Source organism: Podarcis liolepis (assembly GCF_965112155.1).
Source record: "Podarcis liolepis genome assembly, chromosome: 3".
NCBI lineage: Eukaryota > Metazoa > Chordata > Lepidosauria > Squamata > Lacertidae > Podarcis > Podarcis liolepis.
The window spans coordinates 92,970,266-92,989,835 of record NC_139557.1 but is presented as its reverse complement, the minus strand read 5'-3'; the positions used below and the strand labels follow the sequence as shown (position 1 = coordinate 92,989,835).

Here is a 19,570-nt window from a genome sequence, read left to right as displayed (position 1 = left end):
CCCGACTGGAAGGGATCCAAATGGTCCACATTCTCCAGGTGTGCCTGGAGTTGTTCAGCAACTACCCACTCAATCACTTTGCCCAAGAATGGAAGATATGAGACTGGGCCATAGTAGACCATATTGCCTTGGTCCAAAGATGGCTTTCTAAGAAGCAGTTTAATAGCCGCTTCTTTAAGCAGGTCTGGGAAGATTCCCTCACAGAGGGAGGCATTCACCATTCCGCAGAGCCCATCGCCCAGCCCTTCCCGGCTTGCTTTTGTGACCAGGCCCCAATGGCAAAGGTGGTTCCATTATATTGCAAACATGAAAGAGACTCCTGCTGCTGTTTTCTGCAGATACAACAGAGGCGGTGAAGAAGGTCCTCTTCACCATTGCTATTGCCAGTTGGTAGGCTCAACCCTGAGCTCTTAACACATGCTCGGTCCAATTCAGAATGAGTTTTCCTCTGCCGGCACTCTAGCTGTCATCTGTGATAGTAACTTTATCAATCATCCTATCAATTTTCTGACTTCAGTAATACCTTTTTTTAAAAACCAATCTAATATTTGTCATAGATTTCTATTGGAAGGAAAAGAAGTTCGACTGAAACCATTCTGTGCAATTTTTATTACCATGAATCCTGGGTAAGTGATTATAACACTTGTTCTTCAAGAAATACTAAAAGAGGTAGCAATCCCATTTTGAAATGAGCATATAAAACTGTCTTACCCCAATTCAGATTCAGACAAAAGGTTCATCATCTCAGCACTGTCAGTGCTGACTGTCATCAGCTTTCCATGATTTCAAATTGGAGTATTTTGCAGGCTTACCTAGAGATACCAAAGAATGAATCCAAGATCTTCTACATCAGCTGTGGAGAGTCTCTGACCTATATGCCTAGTTAAGACTGGCGGGTCCTCATTTGGCCTGCAAGGCTGTTTCACCTCAACCCATGCCCACCTGCCCCACACCTGTCATACACCTGTTCTATATGGAAAGCATGTGCTCCACTAGACATCGGGGGATTTGATTCAGTTCACAGTTAAGGCAAACCTGCATAATTTGCAGGCCTGAAACAATGTGCAAACTGAAACACAGCCACCATTTGAAATTCAAGTATCTCTGTTTTTTGCAATGCTGTTCTCCAGCCAAATAATGGATACAAAACTTCATATACGGTGGACCCTAGGTTGTCAAACGTAATCCGTTTTGGAAGACGGTTCGACTTCCAAAACATTTGACAACTGAGGCGCAATGGGCAGTCGGCAAAATCCATTGAAAAAATGGAGAAACGCGCCTCAGAAGCCATTCGACTTCCGAGGTGCGTTCAAAAACAGAAGCATTCACTTCTGGGTTGTCAGCGTTCAGAAGCCAAAGCGTTTGACTTCCAAAGCGTTCAACAACCAAGGTTCCGCTGTACTAGGATAAAGTGTGCATAGAAATGCATTTATTGGGGGAAATAATATATGAAATTTTACTGCAGGAAATTGCTTTGCAAAAATGTGTATACTATATTAGGAGAATTTCACCCTAAAATGCTGATGAATTTTCATGATTACATTTTTCCAAAATAAATCACAAGCTTTTTTTGTATCTAAATAGTTGCTTTTAAAAAGTCAGACTGTTAACATTTTTTAAGGAAAAATATTCTTTACAATAGGTTTCCTATAATAGTAGTGGTCCACATCGTTATCTTTCAGAGCTTTATTGTAGAGCTACTATACTTTCTTTATATGCAGTATTGTCAATGTGTTGTAAGTTGTTTATTTGTTGTAAGTATTAAAACTAATACTTTTGAGTGTTCTCGGTTTATAATTGCAAAAATAGACCTGGTGACTTTTGTTTTTCTTTTAAGATACAAAGGTCGTGTAGAACTCCCAGACAACTTAAAATCATTATTTCGCCCCGTCTCAATGATGGTACCAGATTATCAACTCATTGCTGAAATAATGTTGTGTTCAGAAGGTTTCAGGTCTGCAAAATCACTCTCAGAGAAGATAGTAAATCTTTATCATCTTTCTAGCAAGCAGCTTTCACGCCAGGTATAATATAATGAGAGAGAAAGAGAGAGAGCCTTTGAACCCTTGAACCTTTTCATGGGACCTCTTAGTGGGAGTCTCACTGACAGTTTTACATGTGACGTTACCCCCGTTGCACTACCAAGAGAATAACTATAATAAGCCTATACAAGAACTTTCTGTATAGTTTTGTATCTTAAGTTTAGATTTTGGGATTATGAATTTTTTATTTTTAAATTATTTTCTGTGTTCCTTTCAATAGTCTTTGCCTGTCTCCATTTCATCCAATTCCCCCTACTTTAAAACTGTGGTGGCAGTTTCCTCCTTCTCTGAATTTCCTCATTTTTTCAGCATGGCTCCTTCAGCCTGGTGCACTTTTTAAACCTGTAATTCTCTCTCTCTCTCTCTCTCTCTCTCTCTCTCTCTCTCTCTCTCTCTCTCACACACACACACACACACACACACACACACAGCTGCTTGCCAACCCCCTTCATTCCCCTCTTTAACCCCTTAGAGCTTCCCTTTCATACCCCATGCAAAAGCTCATTTTTCATCTTTCCAACCCCATTTCTGAAGCCACTTCTCTCTTACGTTCTGTAGTGCTGCTTTGCACCCGTTTCCACCTTCACCCCATGTCTGTGCCTCTCCCTCTCCTTTTGTACAACTCCCTTGTACACAAACCACCTCCATGGTAACTTCCTGCACCTTCCTTCTCCCACACATTATAATTACAGTGGTACCTCGGGTTAAGTACTTAATTTGTTCCAGAGGTCCGTTCTTAACCTGAAACTGTTCTTAACCTGAAGCACCACTTTAGCTAATGGGGCCTCCTGCTACCACCGCGCTGCCGGAGCACGATTTCCGTTCTCATCCTGAAGCAAAGTTCTTAACCCGATGTACTATTTCTGGGTTAGCAGAGTCTGTAACCTGAAGCGTATGTAACCTGAAGCGTATGTAACCCAAGGTACCACTGTATTAAGAGCTTTTTTCACCTTCCACCAGGTGATGAAGCCACCATCCCCTATTATTCATACACTTTCATGTCCCTGCTTTCATCTTAAACCCTATTCCCATTCTTACTACTCCCTCCTTTGCAACATGGTTTGCACCCCTATTTTCCCCTTTACTCTCCCTTTTCCCTCCATCTTCGCTTCCTTTTTTCAAAAATAAACCAGATCTGGAGATAAAAGGAAAAAAGAGTTCATTTCTAAGCTTTCCAAAATTTTGAAAATCTGTTACTTCCTGGTTTTCAGAATGCTCCATTTTATATTTTCTAGGATCATTATGATTTTGGTATGAGAGCCATAAAAACTGTGTTAATAAGGGCTGGTCAGAAGAGGCAAGAGTTAAAAACACAGTAAGTAAGATTTTTTAATTGCCTAATGCATAGCTGTAACATTATTGCGCTATAGGCTGTGATGTCCTATGCATAGAATTTTGGAAGAGGAGATATCGACACTCAGTAGAGCTAGCAGAATCCCATATTTATTCGGGAGTAAATTAAACTGAGATCAATGAGATTTACTCTCTAATAAATGTGACTTAGGCTGTAATCCTATTCATGCTAACACCCACATTCCCTCCCTATTTTTCTCCCACTCTGCTGGCAGAATGTGTCATGCTAGTGGCACAGTGTCATTAGGAATTGTGCCAGTTCCTATAGCCCAGGGCTTTTTGGACATTTAAAGGCAACTTCATGTTTTGCCCCAAAACCTCTTTCTAAGAGGGCTGGGTACTTACTTAAAAGAATAAAAAAATGAAAGCTTAGAGTCTGGGGCACCTTACCAGAAGCACCAGTGAAAGGCATAGTGGGCACCATGGCACCAGTGGGTGTTGAGTTAGCAACCCCTGCATAGCCCCTTAGCTGGTGGCTGTAAAGTACAGGATTGCAGTCTAAATCAAGTCCACATGCCCTTGTTTTCCCTCTGGCTAAGGGCATATGGGCACTATATATTGCTCTGAACTTCAAAAATACCCAGGAAATCAAGCCATGCAACCTCATCATCTTGTCTAGTGTGATCCTTCATGTAAGCGCATTTAGGAAGCAATGTTGGACATTTGATGGACAGACCCAAGCAAATATGAACTATTTTAAGTAACATGTTTTTGATTGTATAGAACTTTAGGGTAGAGAGCAATAAGCTCAAATAAATATATTTAAGAATATTTGCATAAGATATGCAGCAGCATGTGTGGATAAAAATTCAATAGTGATAGCCCCCTTTTTTTAAGGAAATAAACATCAGGAAGGACTTTCTGACAGTAAGATCTGTTTGACAGTGGAGTGGTCTCCCTTGGGAGATGGTGGACTCTCCTTCCTTAGAGGTTTTGAAGCAGAGGTTGAATGGCCATCTGTCATTGGGATAACTCAGTTGGTAGAGCATGAGACTCTTATTCTCATGGCCATGGGTTCAAGACCTGCCTCGGGGAAAAGATTCCTGCATTGGAGGGAGCTGGACTAGAAGACCCTTGGGATCATTCCAACTCTACAATTCTATGATTCTGTGAAAGAGCATGTAAATCTGCACAATAACTTATAATGATTACTATTATTGGATTTATTTTATAGAAATAGTAAAAAGAAAAAGTTTTCTACCTCAGAAGAAACTCTCATCATAACTACTGTCCTGAAAGAAGTTAATTTACCAAAGTTTCTTGCTGAGGATGTCCCACTGTTTGAGGACATTCTGACAGATCTTTTCCCAGGGATGAAAGTTCAAAAAGTAAAGCATAGACGACTGCAGGTAATGAAACATGCAAGCAAATGCTTTATTTACAAGGGGAAATTATTAAGCATTGGGCCTCAGATGAAGGCCTCTATTTATAGAAATCCTTCTATAAATGGGCAAACGATTCCTGCTCTGCAGGAGGTTGGACTAGATGTCCCTCGTGGTTCCTTCTAACTCTGCAATTCTATGATTTATAGAAATACTTCTGTAAATAAAAATAATATGACCAACATTGGAATCTTGACCACTTTTTCATTGGAATGGTTTCAGTTACCATCAGGTTGATGGGTCATGATTATCTTTAGCTATAGCTGCCGGGGTGGAGTAGAAGTAGAGATGGACCAAGTCCCTACTTAGTGGTCCAGTATCTATTCTGTTTATTTATGAATGTGCCAGGCACAGTATTTTTCCAGGGCATTGTGTGTGCTGAGGTAAGGGAGGTTGGTGACAGCAACAAAAAATTGTGACTTGTTCTACAATGGTAGAATATCAGCTATTATGCTAATATTTACAATCTTGAAGTATCATTGTAATTCTAAAAATTTATATACATATTTGATTTTAGAGTGCAATATCTGTTGCAATACAGCATTTATGTTTGCAGACATGGGAAAATCAGATACAGAAAGTTATACAATTTTACAACCAAATTATGGTAAGTTCTGCAAATCATCACTTTACATGTTTTAATATGATACAGTAGTACATAGTATGTTACACTGCACAAAGTTTTACAAAGTAAACTTAGATTGCACCAGGAGTGGAGAAGCTGTGGTGCTACAGATGTTTCAGGACTCCGCTCCCAGCACCCTCAGCCCACGTGGCCAAGGATCAAAGATTATGGAAGATGGAGGCTATTGTTGTTGGCATCAGTCTGTCTCAAGAAACAACGGAGTACGCCTCTGAGAGTGAATCCAACCCACTGGAGAATCACAGCACCTGCTGTGGCAGCAGAGACCAGTAACTCACAACTGCTGCCTCCCACATTGTTTTTGCTGTGCTTGCAGCACTGAAGTGGCATCTCTGGGACACAAAGCTGGGCAGTGTATATGGAAATCCTGGGCTGCCCAGACAACAAGACCCCCTCTCAGCCTCACTGATGTGGTCCAAAGGAATGCAGAGCAATACATTTGGCACCAGCTTGGCTGCAGGAGTTTCTGGAAGGAGGTGTACAAGACACTATCCAACTGTCTTAGGGATTCCACTCCAGATTTGTTTACTCGTTAGCATTTTCTTGTTCTCAAGATGTCCTGCAAGGACGGATTTTTCCTCAGAATTTACTCCCGAAGTCTTTCTCATGAATGTGTATAGCCACAAGGCAGCAGAGGTTTATGATCAGAGTTTTCCTTCTCCTTGATGGGCTACCTTCCCAGGTTGATGAGCCCCATCTGCCCCTCATTTCTCTCTACATCATGTGCAGTAACTACCTTATTGACCATTGGACCACTATTGGCCTAATCCACACAATGCACTGGAGATTGTCTTCACATGCAGGGGAAGTCCCTAACTCACCACGAGCTTAGGACCCATCGGCTACCTTCATCTCTCTGGTGAATTAGGCAGAGTCACTGTCAGTCTTCTACCTCCTCACCAGGAAGAGGAACCATCTCTCCATCCCAGCTGTGCCTAAGAATTTTCTTAGAATTCTGTCAGAATAGTTGGTCTTTCTGTCTTGTTTGTGTGAGTGCTTTGTGGTTCATTCCCCTCCTATCTTGACAGAGAGGAAATGGTTATGATAGAGATATAAATTTATTTATGTTATTAGTGTAGTTGTTTTTATGAATTTTCTGTTTTTATATTCTTTTCTGTATAGTTCTATTGTTATTTTATTTTGTTGTTTCCTGCTTTGGGTTTAAAATATAAAATGAAGAGTGGGTTATAAATACTACTACTACTACTAAAAATACATATCTGGAGGGCCACAGATAATGTAGCTATTTCAGCAAAAGTACTGAGGAGGAAAGCAGATTGATACTCCTAGTATGAAAAATATACACATTGTAAGAGGTTTTAATATTTCTCTGTCTGGTAATCTAAACATTTTAGGGAACCTTAATGTTACAGAGCTGATATTTAAAACTGTATTTTCAGGCTTCTGTTGGTATAATGCTAGTAGGCCCTACAGGCGGCGGGAAAACCACCATCAGAACAATTTTAGAAAAAGCCCTGGTAATCTTGCCATTGGTAGATACAGAAAGCAATTCAAAACTTGAGGCTGTGTTTCAGGTAAGGTATTTTATTTTAGTCTCTTCTTTATTTTCTGAACCTGTTTCTTTAGTATGTTATTCACGTGCTATTATGCCTAATTTCTAATATGCATTAATGTTGGATCTGAAATATTGGCAAACTAAGAAAACAATCCCAAAACTAGAGTTGGGCATGCATGGTCCCTGGCCTGATTTAAGAGGGCACCAAAATCATGTGTAAAGTCAGGTCGGCAGCCACCATGCAAAACTGGGCAGGAAACTGGACAGGAAGTGTGAAGTGCACGCACATCTATCCCTGCTCTCCTTTTAGCATATTGGATTAAAAGGTGGTGACTAAATATGATCTGAGGCTAAAAAAGTAAGCACATTTCAGTTTATAAAAGATTTAAGTATAATGATATGAAAGAGAGCAACAGCACATTATACCTAAATTAATCTTGGAGATGGAAGAAATATAAGGATCAGTATATGCAAGTATTTGTTATATAGAAAGCAACATAAAGTGTAAAATAATATCAGTAAAGCAGTGATTGTATGCAATGATTAAAATATACCATCTTCTAGAATCATAGAATTGTAAAGTTGGAAGGGGTCCCGAGGGTCATCTAGTCCAACCTCCTGCAATGCAGGAAACTCCACTAAAGCATCCATGACAGATGGCCATCCAACCTCTGCTTAAAAACCTCCAAGGAAGAAGAGTCCACTGCTTCCCGAGGGAGACTATTCCATGGTCAAACAGCTCTTACTATGAGAAAGTTTTTCCTAATGTCTAGTCAGAATCTCCTTTCTTGTAACTTGAATCCATTGATTCTAGTCCTACCCTCTAGGGCAGGAGAAAGCAAGGTTCTGTTCCCAGCCCATGCTTGTGTCAGTGGAGCACATATAAGGGTGCCCCGTTCCATCCTGTTACATGCCGCCCTGTGATGGCTTGTGAATGCTCTCCGCAAGAAATGCCTCTGCTCACTCAGAGATACATATATACATCCTTTATTTTACATATGTACAAGCAGCACACATAATCATGCGTCCGAATCCTGTGAGTCAGATTCTCGGAGTGACTTATGTCTGCCCCTTTTCCAGCAGAAGAGGCGAGGCATTCTCATTTGATGTCTCTGCCCCCTCCGCTTTAACCCTCTCCTTTCCTGAGCAGATGGAACCGGCACTGCATCGCTGTCCGTGCCAGAGCTTCCTGTGCAGAGTTGAGGCTCTGCTACAACATCTGAGAGCCTTCCCTCCTCCTGACTTTCCCTCCTTTCCTCCACTGACACTTCCTGCCCCCTTCCTCTGCTTGTCTCTCCTCCTCCCCTGCGTTCTCCGTCAATACCATGACACGCCCTGCCCCCATTCTGCCCTCTTTCAGGTCCAAAAGGACCTGTATGTCGGAGATTGCACATCAGTTGGACGCGCCTAAAATAGTCACCACCTGTATTGTAAAATGAAATAAAAACATTTTACAAACGTCCTGTTGCAAACATCCTGTCTTTGCATAATTCACCATAAGAGCGTTCAAGGTATCAGGAATGAAAGGAAAATACATTGTCACACTTCCATATGAGAGAAATGTAATACATAATAATCAAGAAAACAAATTTATTGAGTGGTGCCCACCTCTAACTTTGCTTTGACAAGTGATTGTCAGCAAAAACTGTCCATTTATGCTGGTTGGCTGTTCAATAGTTATCCATATTCTGGAGGAAGTTTCTGCTCATTCCAGTTTAGTCCAACAGAAGAATCAAATAGCAAGCCAGCCCTGTCTCCTCCTGGTGGGGAAGAGTAACTCTAAAGAGTTTTTGAATGTCATCCCCAAAACAGGATATTTATGGTAAGGAAATGTCTGCTTTTCTTTCCTTAGAATTCTCCAAAGAAAGGCAAGGTAGACACCTTTGTTATAAACCCAAAGTGTGTTAGTCTTGGTGAACTTTTTGGGCAGACAAATCCTAATACAATGGAGTGGTCAGATGGTCTGTTATCATCAGCAGTTCGAGCGTTTGCCAAACTTTCAACAAAAAAACCTAAAAAGAAAGACATAAGTACTACAAGATCAGAAATGCAGGACTTGTACACTGTGAGTTTAGCATTTTAGTAACTCTAATGATGTCACTGTTTTATTGCTTTACTTGAACTTTTGTTTCAGGTAGGTAGCCGTGTTGGTCTGACGCAGTCGAAATATATAAAAAATAAAAAAATTGTCCAGTAGCACCTTAGAGACCAACTAGGTTTGTTCTTGGTATAAGCTTTCGTGTGCATGCATACTTCTTCACACTTTTGCACTTTCCCCCTGTAACCCCTATCATAATCTCCACCATCATCCAAGAGAACATTTGAAAACTCATGGAAACTCTGGAGTCAACTTTCTATGTTTAATTGTGATTTGGCTGAGGTTTAAGAGACTGAATGTATATCTCAGGTTGAAACTGCCTTTGGTAGTCATGGATCCTCCCAGAAACATGGCACCGAAGGCTTTTTGTTTTTGTAATTAAAAAAGGTTTCTTGCTACCCCAATTCTCTAGGAAGAAAGCTTTCTAATCCTGTATTTAACTTGCCTAACTTCCTTTATCAACTGATCTGCAGTGTAATTAGTTTCATTTCTATTTTTCTAGCTGAATACAGTGAATCTTGCTGATGCATCCCTAAAAAATGAAGCACTGCAGTCAAGAGAAAACATTTACTGTCAGTATAAGTACTGTAATGATAAGTATGACAGACAGTTCTTCTCTCTTTCCACAGTGATGGGTCCAAATTATGCAGCATCTTGATATTTGAGTAATTATTACTTCCACAGTCCTACTGAAAACTGCCCTGAGCCATGTTTGAATCTTTTGTTCATAATATTATTCATAAGTCTATTGATTTCAAAATATTTATTTCTTGTTGCTTCATTACTGTATTGTATACAAGCATCTTGCATGCAGTATGAAATCTCTGGCATGTAAAACTAGACGGCCAGCAGTTTATCACTCCATCTGCTCTGCTGTGACAGGCCAGCCCCACCAGGCCTCCTCTCCCTCAGCTGTCATCTGGGGGCAGCTATTCCATCAGACTGCCTCACTGGGGGGAGATAGGAAGCAGGGCAGGCACCTCCTGCACCTGAATTGTTTCAGCTGGCTATTATAGAAACAACTGTTTTGTATTTTTTGCTGTAAACTGCCCTGAGATCTTTGGATAAAGGGTGGTATACAAATTCAATAAATAAAAATAATAGTAAAGGTAAAGGTAATGGGACCCCTGACCATTAGGCCCAGTCGTGACTGACTCTGGGGTTGCGGCACTCATCTCACTTTACTGGCCGAGGGAGCTGGCGTACAGCTTCTGGGTCATGTGGCCAGCATGACTAAGCCGCTTCTGGCGAACCAGAGCAGTGCACGGAAACGCCGTTTACCTTCCCACCGGAGCGGTACCTATTTATCTACTTGCACTGGCGTGCTTTCGAACTGCTAGGTTGGCAGGAGCAGGGACTGTGCAACAGGAGCTCACCCCATCACGGGGATTTGCACCGCCGACCTTCTGATTGGCAAGTCCTAGGCTCTGTGGTTTAACCCACAGCACCACCTGCGTCCCTTTAAAAGAAAAAAGAAAAAGTAGAAGATAATAATTATAGTGTGTGTGCAATTAAGAAAGGGAACATAGAGTCACCGCTAATAAAGAGGGGAGGAGAAAACTATCAAACAAGCTCCCCATGGACTGCCTGCCCCAATGAATCACTGAGAAAGAAAAATAGTGTTCCTGCCAAACAGCAACCTCTCCTCGGTCCCTGGACAGGAACCACCGAAAGAAGAGACTCCTGTAGGCACAACTGAGGCCTAGCTTCCCTCACAGCTTGTTTTAATTGGGGGGGGGGGAATTCATTGTGTTGCTCTAAAGGGTACTATGCTCTAAAGGGTACTATGACACCTGCCATCAGCAGCAAATGACATTCACCCACACACCTCACAGGGTATAACATACCCTCCAACATTTCTGCGATGAAAATAGGGACGCCTTGGGAAAAGCAAGACATTCTGGGATCAAAGCAGAAACTGGGACAGCTTCTGTAAATCTGAGACTGTCCCTGGAAAGTAGGGACACTTTGAGAGTCTGGTATAATAGAAGCAACAGTGTCACTTGATCTGGTTTGTGTGATGTTGCTGCCTCCAGAGAATGCGGAGGACCTAAGAAAAAATGGCTGACCGCTGTACAATGTCCACCCATCCTTCTCTTATCTCTACCCCCTCCAGGGACCAAAATAAAAAGGGGGGAAGCACGGGAACAATTGCTTTCCTTGAATTCCCTCATACGTCCTCATCCTGAAGAAAATTTAAGCAGGGGAAATGGCAGGGCACACAGAAAACGTTGACACCTGGGGGGCACACCCCATTTTAAGAGAAAGAGGTATACTAGGAAACCAACAAATAAAAACCAGCAACACTCACAGTCTCATTAACATAGCTGTCAACGTTTCCTTTTTTTAAGGGAAATTCCCTTATTGCGTGGACAGGCAGAGTCCCCAGATCCCGCGCGGTCCCCCCCGTCATGTGAAATAACGACTCATGACAACGTGCTATGGGATTAAATTGGCCACAACTTTATTAACTTTCAAATGTGGGTAGACCTTGGCTCAGGCATTGGGTGTTCTCCCTCCCCCGTCCCCAACCGGGGACCTAGGGAGCATCAGGGTTATCCAGTGGGGGGGGATGGGCCGGCTCTGGAGAACATATGTTCAAACAGAGATAGCCGCCCCCGTTACGCCGCCGCCGCAGGGGAGAGCAATGACGACCTTTTGGCGTACGGTCAAAGCCTCCCTTCAGAAACCCCTTTAATGGGGAACCCTGGTATCGCCGCCGCAAAGAGGAAGATGGACTAAAGGATTCCGCCCAAGGCCTGATACCGCCAAAGTTGTGACGTTTTGCTACGGGAAAGGCGAAACCTACCAATGCAGGAAAATTCCTTTCCGGCCCTTTAACAGCGACCTTAATGTAGCAGCGCCCGCATACTTGTGAAGAAAAGTTAACCTGCAAAACCTGTGAAGAAAAGTTAACCTGCAAATAAGACATTAACTGAGGGTGGGTAGGGTGGGAGAAGCTCTGGAGCCAAGTGAGGATTCCCAGGTAAGATCCTCCCTCTATTGTGTGGGCAGGTAATCCCTCCCCTACCTGGCCTGGTCTCCCTGGCAACGCTTCCCCCAGGTGGGATTGGACAACTGACTGAGGTAGGCGGAGACCTCCAGGTATCCCATCTGAGGGAAGGCAAACCAAGCCTATGCTGTTGGAGCTGCTCCAGATCTAGGGGCTGCGCGCGTCCACGCAAAGGGCGCCCCCCGTTTTAAGTATGGAGCGGTCATTCAGAATAGGATTCCTCTCAAGAAAAGGGAAAAGTTGACAGCTATGCTCATTAACCATTATCAAACTCACAGTCTCATTAACCATATAGCTAAGATTTTTTTCACCAGAGATGGGAAAAGACCCGACCTATCCTGACTGAGGCAGGGAAGATCTGGAGGGTAGGATGACCCCTTCCTCTGGAGAAGGAGGCAAAGCTTCAAGACCCTGCCTGTCACATCCAGAGGAAGGACATCATCCTATATGCAAAATGTCCTCCAAGGCAATCAGGTTAATAAGCATTTGGGTGAAATAAAGAGAAAGTAATACAGTATATGATAAAATAATAAAAACTGGTATATAAGATTTTTTTCTCCTCCAGTTTGATATTCAGCACAAAGAAAAATTGTCAGGACGTTTAAGATATATTTTCCTAAAATAACATGATCATTTTCAAAGATTTTAGCTTTATTTTTTAATTCTTGTTGCTTATAAATGTTACTAGCAAATTCTGACGTTCTTATTTGTTTATTCTTTTGTAGGTGAAAGTATTAATGACTGGCAATGGATTATCTTGGATGGGCCAGTAGACCCAGTTTGGATAGAAAATTTAAATTCTGTGCTAGATGACTCCAGAGTGCTATGCCTTCCTAATAGTGAAAGAATCTACTTATCACCAGCAATCAGAATGATATTTGAAGTGGACAGCCTCTCTCAGGCCAGCCCTGCTACTGTTAGTAGATGTGCTATGGTTTACGTGGTAGGTTTCTTAAATAACGTTTTTACTCATATGATATTTCATACTTTCTTTTAACGTTCTCAGTGCAGATGGAAAGTGAAATAAGTGAAGTTGTCCTGAAGGCAATTAGCAGAGACAGGAGGGGTAGTCGCTGCTCATGGCACCATTTGCAGACTGGAAGTGCACGAATTATTCTATTCTAGGCTACCATCATTTAGAGTATCGAAAAATTTTACCTCTTTGTCATGACTGTAACACATATGTAGCCAATCTATGGGTGGGTAGTTGAATTTCCCTATTATTATAACATGTATTTTGGATACTTCCTTGATTTCATTCTTCATCTCAATATTTCCCTGAGCATTTTGATCAGGGGGACGATAACACAATAGACCTGCTATTTCTTTTAATGCTCTGGTTAAATAATTGCCTTGATTTCTCTCAAGATCATAGATTCTCCACTTGGAATCCCCATTGGGTATAATATGCTTCTTTTAAATCTATGGGGGGCACCCAGGGAGAGGAAGTTTAATTGTGCAGACAAAAATTATTCAGCTAATGGAACTACTTTGTCTGATGCAGCCCTGAGTAGCAAATTGCTGGAACAATATATGCTCTGTATTAAACATTTTATGTTTTGTTCATTTAGTATTTTCTTGTATTTTTCTCTTTTTTGCCTGTTTTTCAATATTTTATTGAAAACTTTTGAATTATAAAGAAATAAAGTGATGTAAAGAAAAAGAAGAAAGAGAAAAGGTACAAAAATGTTAGCATTTTCTTCTTGTACAAGTTGAAAAACTTAAAGAGTAAGCATTTTTAAAACTAGCATCCTTTGCCAATGCCAACCAAAGATATCATCCTTAATGGAAGCCGTTTCAAACATTGCAACTTTCTACATGGATATCTCTTCCCATGTAGAAAATCTGTATAGCACATTTTCCCCAAGACATAGAACAGATAGCTGATCTGTATCATAGTAGGAAAACGTATGTGCATGTTTCATATTTCACAAGCAGAATCTAGATATAAATAACATAAATATGCAGAAGCAATGTAGAAGCAATTCTGAAAATTTGTTCATTTGTTTTATTGTAGGATCCAGTTGATCTGGGATGGGAACCATATGTCAGTACATGGTTAGAAGGCTTTTCTGAACTATTGGCACAAAATGATATTGAGTACTTATCAAGTTTGTTTCACTCAAGTGTAAAAAAGGGGATGAACTTTCTGAATGAACATAAGAAAATGCAACCGTTCCCTGTACATCAGATGGGGATTGTAATGAATATCTGCAGAATTCTTGATTCATTTCTTCAAATAATGATGCAACAGGATACATTACAACTACGTAAGTGAATGCATTACAAGTCTAATTTTTAGTGATATGATAAATGTGTAAGAAGTGTAATAGTGTTCTGGGTGTCTTTCTGTAATTCTTGCTTTTCAGCATGTGGTCTTTGGGACCACTGATATCTCTTTGCCCTTAATATCAAAGACATTTGGAGAAACCTCGTTCCTCCAACACAGAATATTGAGGCATTGATGGGTCAAATAATTTTAGAGACACGTCCAACTTGCACACCACAGAAAACAATTAGTACTTGGTGAATATTTGTAGCTCAGCAATGGTTTAGGATGAGCTGGTTTAGGCTCCAAGTGGAAAATATTCTTGTAATTAAAGTGTAAAATCAATTGTATAGGAAATTATGATTTTTTTGGAAGGCAGCTATGCTAACCACTATACCACCAACACAAGGAAATTAAGATTTTTTTGAAGCTATAGTTTTATATTGGACTTCTTTCTGAATGGGCCAAATGCATAATGTGATTTGTTATATTAAAGCCGAAAGAAGAATACGAAGCTCAATTACTTTGACACCAACAATGATGAAAGCATCTCGTAGGATATCAGATGCAGGCAGCGAAATCGTCCCATCTGTGTTGAAGAAAAGGTGAGTGAGCCTTGTGTGTACTTGCTAGATTATCAAAATGCGATGAAATCCTTGTATTTAAAACTATATCCTCAAAAGACAGATAGGAAACACTGGATCTAACTACTGAATTTATTTTTATGCATGATGCATCATGTAATGGTTCTAGGGGTTGCTTGTGCGTAAGCCGGTGCAAACACCTGGCTGGGTTGCCTGAATGAACCTTTTGTGTCCGGACAGCCACTCTCCCGTGGCTGTCTCAATCGCTGGCAGAATCCGTCAGTGGGCGTTTCTTAAACTTCTTCCAGCAAAGAAGCTCTTTGACGCCTAGTCTCCTCCTACTCTCTATGCGCGAAAGCCTTCTGCGCAAGTAGGGCGTAGGCAGCGGAGGACCTCTACTCTCCCCGCTGGTCCCCGGCAAGGAGTCATGGGACCGCCTCGCCGCTTCCCCCATCTGCCCCCCTTCTCCACTGGTGCTACACTGATTCTCTTCCCCAGAAGATGGGCTTCCTCTCCCACTCCCGGGACGCTCTCTGGAATCCCTCTGGATTTTACTCTCTCCCTCCGGCACTGATGGCAGTTCCCTGACACATCATACCGTATTTTTTGCTCTATAAGTCTCACCTTTTCCCTCCTAAAAAGTAAGGGGAAATGTGTGTGCATCTTATGGAGCAAATGCAGGCTGCACAGCTATCACAGAAGCCAGTATAGCAAGAGGGATTGCTGCTTTCACTGCGCAGCGATCCCTCTTGCTGTTCTGGCTTCTGAGATTCATATTTTCCCCCCCTTGTTTTCCTCCTCCAAAAATTAGGTGCGTCTTGTGGTCTGGTGCGTCTTATAGAGCGAAAAATACAGCAACTGTTTAGTGTGGCAGGACCTACACTTTGGAATGCCTTGCCTATTGCTATCAAGCAGGCACCTTCACTGTATTCTTTTTGGTGACTGCTAAAAACATTCTTGTTTAGACAAGCCTACCCAGATGTTTATAAAGTTGATGTTGTTTATAAAGTTAATTTGTTTTCTTCTATTGTTGTTTTAACTATGCTACTTTTGTATCCTGACCTTCCTCAAAGGAGCACAAAGCATTGCTAGTTACTAAATCAAATATTGTGATTATTATTATTATTATTATTATTATTATTATTATTATTATGGTTTTTCCCCCTCATTACTTTCAGGCCAGAGCAGATATGGTTTTGGGAGAAGCAACCTAATAATATGATGCTAATGTTGGGAAAACTTTATATATTTGCATTTACCTGGGCTGTTGGAGGAATTTTAAAAAGAGAGGAAGAACATGAGGGTGAGACTCTAATTGGTATATACACCAGCCACGATGATCTTGTGACTGTAACCCAGGACTTCAATTACCTTGTTCGTGAGATATTTGAAAGACAACCACCAGCTAGTAAGCTTTTCCGTTTTTACAATATACTAATCAGATAGAATACATTCTAAATTTATTCAATTCAGCTTTAAAGACTAATGGAATAGTGGAATTGGAAATGGCCCAAGACCACTGTGGTGAAGCTGCAGTTATAACCCCGCTTACATTTAAGTACTTGGTTGGGATTACAGCCTAAGATTCACATTTGAACAACTATCATCACCTGCTACTGCATCTTTACAGTTACTGTGCATTACTGCTCTTTGATTCAGTATAAATGGATCATCTATACACTGTGACGTGGGTGGCGCTGTGGGTTAAACCACAGAGCCTAGGACTTGCCAATCAGAAGGTCGGCGGTTCGAATCCCCGCGACGGGGTGAGCTCCCATTGTTCGGTCCCAGTTCCTGCCAACCTAGCAGTTCGAAAGCACAAAGTGCAAGTAGATAAATAGGTATCGCTCCAGCGGGAAGGTAAACGACATTTCTGTGCACTGGCGCTGGTTCACCAGAAGCAACTTAGTCATGCTGGCCACGTGACCCGGAAGCTGTCTGCAGGCAAACGCCGGCTCCCTCGGCCAATAAAGCGAGATGAGCGCCGCAACCCCAGAGTCGGGTCACGACTGGATCTAATGGTCAGGGGTCCCATTACCTTTTTATGTTGTTGTTGTTGTTGTTTAGTCGTTTAGTCGTGTCCGACTCTTCGTGACCCCATAGACCGGAGCACGCCAGGCACTTCTGTCTTCCACTGCCTCCCGCAGTTTGGTCAAACTCATGTTGGTAGCTTCAAGAACGCTATCCAACCATCTCATCCTCTGTCGTCCCCTTCTCCTTGTGCCCTCCATCTTTCCCAACATCAGGGTCTTTTCCAGGGAGTCTTCTCTTCTCATGAGGTGGCCAAAGTACTGGAGCCTCAGCTTCACAATCTGTCCTTCCAGGGAGCACTCAGGGCTGATTTCCTTAAGAATGGATAGGTTTGATCTTCTTGCAGTCCATGGGACTCTCAAGAGTCTCCTCCAGCACCATAATTCAAAAGCATCAATTCTTTGGCGCTCAGCCTTCTTTATGGTCCAGCTCTCACTTCCATACATCACTACCGAGAAAACCATAGCTTTTACTATACGGACCTTTGTTGGCAAGGTGATGTCTCTACTTTTTAAGATGCTGTCTAGGTTTGTCATTGCTTTTCTCCCAAGAAGCAGGTGTCTTTTAATTTCGAGGCTGCTGTCACCATCTGCAGTGATCATGGAGCCTGAGAAAGTAAAATCTCTCACTGCCTCCATTTCTTCCCCTTCTATTTGCCAGGAGGTGATGGGCCCAGTGGCCATGATCTTCGTTTTTTTGATGTTGAGCTTCAGACCATATTTTGCACTCTCCTCCTTCACCCTCAATAAAAGGTTCTTTAATTCCTCCTCACTTCCTGCCATCAAGGTTGTGTCATCTGCATATCTGAGGTTGTTGATATTTCTTCCGGCAATCTTAATTCCGGCTAGGGATTCATCCAGCCCAGCCTTTTGCATGATGAATTCTGCATATAAGTTAAATAAGCAGGGAGACAATATACAGCCTTGTCATACTCCTTTCCCAATTTTGAACCAATCAGTTATTACATATGCAGTTCTAACTGTAGCTTCTTGTCCCACATAGAGACTTCTCAGGAGACAGATGAGGTGATCAGGCACTCCCATTTCTTTAAGAACTTGCCATAGTTTGCTGTGGTCGACACAGTCAAAGGCTTTTGCATAGTCAATGAAGCAGAAGTAGATGTCTTTCTGGAACTCTCTAGCTTTCTCCATAATCCAGCGCATGTTTGCAATTTGGTCTCTGGTTCCTCTGCCTCTTCTAAATCCAGCTTGCACTTCTGGGAGTTCTCGGTCCACATACTGCTTGAGCCTTCCTTGTAGAATTTTAAGCATAACCTTGCTAGCGTGTGAAATGAGTGCAATTTTGCGGTAGTTAGAGCATTCTTTGGCACTGCCCTTCTTTGGAATTGGGATGTAGACTGATCTTCTCCAATCCTCTGGCCACTGCTGAGTTTTCCCAACTTGCTGGCATATTGAGTGTAGCACCTTAACAGCATCATCTTTTAAAATTTTAAACAGTTCAGCTGGAATACCATCACTTCCACTGGCCTTGTTATTTGCAGTGCTTTCTAAGGCCCATTTGACTTCACTCTCCAGGATGTCTGGCTCAAGGTCAGTAACCACATTACCGGGGGTGTACAAGCCATCCATATCTTTCTGGTATAATTCCTCTGTGTATTCTTGCCACCTCTTCTTGATGTCTTCTGCTTCTGTTAGGTCCTTACCACTTTTGTCCTTTATTATGGTAATCTTTGTACGAAATGTTCCTTTCATATCTCCAATTTTCTTGAACAGATCTCTGGTTCTTCCCATTCTGTTGTTTTCCTCTATTTCTTTGCATGGCTCGTTTAAGAAAGCCTTCTTGTCTCTCCTTGCTATTTCTTGGAAATCTGCATTCAATTTCTGTATCTTTCACTATCTCCCTCTCATTTTGCTTGCCTTCTCTCCCCTGCTATTTGTAAGGCCTCGTTGGACAGCCACTTTGCTTTCTTGCATTTCCTTTTCATTGGGATGGTTTTTGCTGCTGCCTCCTGTATAATGTTGTGAGCCTCCATCCATAGTTCTTCAGGCACTCTGTCCAGCAAATCTAAATCCTTAATATACCTTTCTAAATCTAATAATATACCTTTCTAAATCTAAATCCTTAATATACCTTTTTATTCACTGTGCTAAAGGTGTCTTTGCCACCATAGAAGAGAACACTGTCTGACATGTGGAGGTGGACTATTAGTAATGCAGTTACAGATAGGTAGCCGTGTTGGTCTGCCATAGTCAAAAAAAAAATTGCTTCCAGTAGCACCTTAAAGACCAACTAAGTTAGTTCTTGGTATGAGCTTTCGTGTGCATGCACACTGTGTATCTGAAGAAGTGTGCATGCACACGAAAGCTCATACCAAGAACTAACTTAGTTGGTCTTTAAGGTGCTACTGGAAGCAATTTTTTATTTTGACTATTAGTAATGCAGTTAACATCTAGACTACCTGGACAATGCTGGAATACTTCTAGCATTAATGCCATGTGGTTGAACACAAGAAACAGCTGTATCCCAAGTCAGCCTATTGTTCCATTTAGCCCAATATTGTCAACACTGAGTGGCAACAGCTTTTTCCTTGCCCTTCTACAGGAGAATCTTTGGCAGGCACCCAGGGCTTCTCTGGGAGGAAGGGTGAGGTAGAAATTTAATTTTTTTTAGTAAAAAAA

General features: G+C 41.8%; 1 protein-coding gene across 1 annotated transcript in view; it reads left to right on the top strand.

Moving 5' to 3' along the window:
• The window catches only part of DNAH14 (dynein axonemal heavy chain 14), a 150,752-nt gene that overhangs the window by 59,019 nt on the left and 72,163 nt on the right, over positions 1-19,570 (top strand). The window contains exons 33-44 of the mRNA XM_083496005.1: positions 558-626; positions 1,838-2,024; positions 3,278-3,357; positions 4,570-4,744; positions 5,295-5,384; positions 6,821-6,955; positions 8,789-9,001; positions 9,537-9,606; positions 12,773-12,990; positions 14,065-14,317; positions 14,813-14,921; positions 16,079-16,308. Of these exons, the coding sequence (XP_083352131.1) occupies positions 558-626; positions 1,838-2,024; positions 3,278-3,357; positions 4,570-4,744; positions 5,295-5,384; positions 6,821-6,955; positions 8,789-9,001; positions 9,537-9,606; positions 12,773-12,990; positions 14,065-14,317; positions 14,813-14,921; positions 16,079-16,308 (1,829 nt within the window). The remainder of the gene's footprint in view (positions 1-557; positions 627-1,837; positions 2,025-3,277; positions 3,358-4,569; positions 4,745-5,294; positions 5,385-6,820; positions 6,956-8,788; positions 9,002-9,536; positions 9,607-12,772; positions 12,991-14,064; positions 14,318-14,812; positions 14,922-16,078; positions 16,309-19,570) is intronic.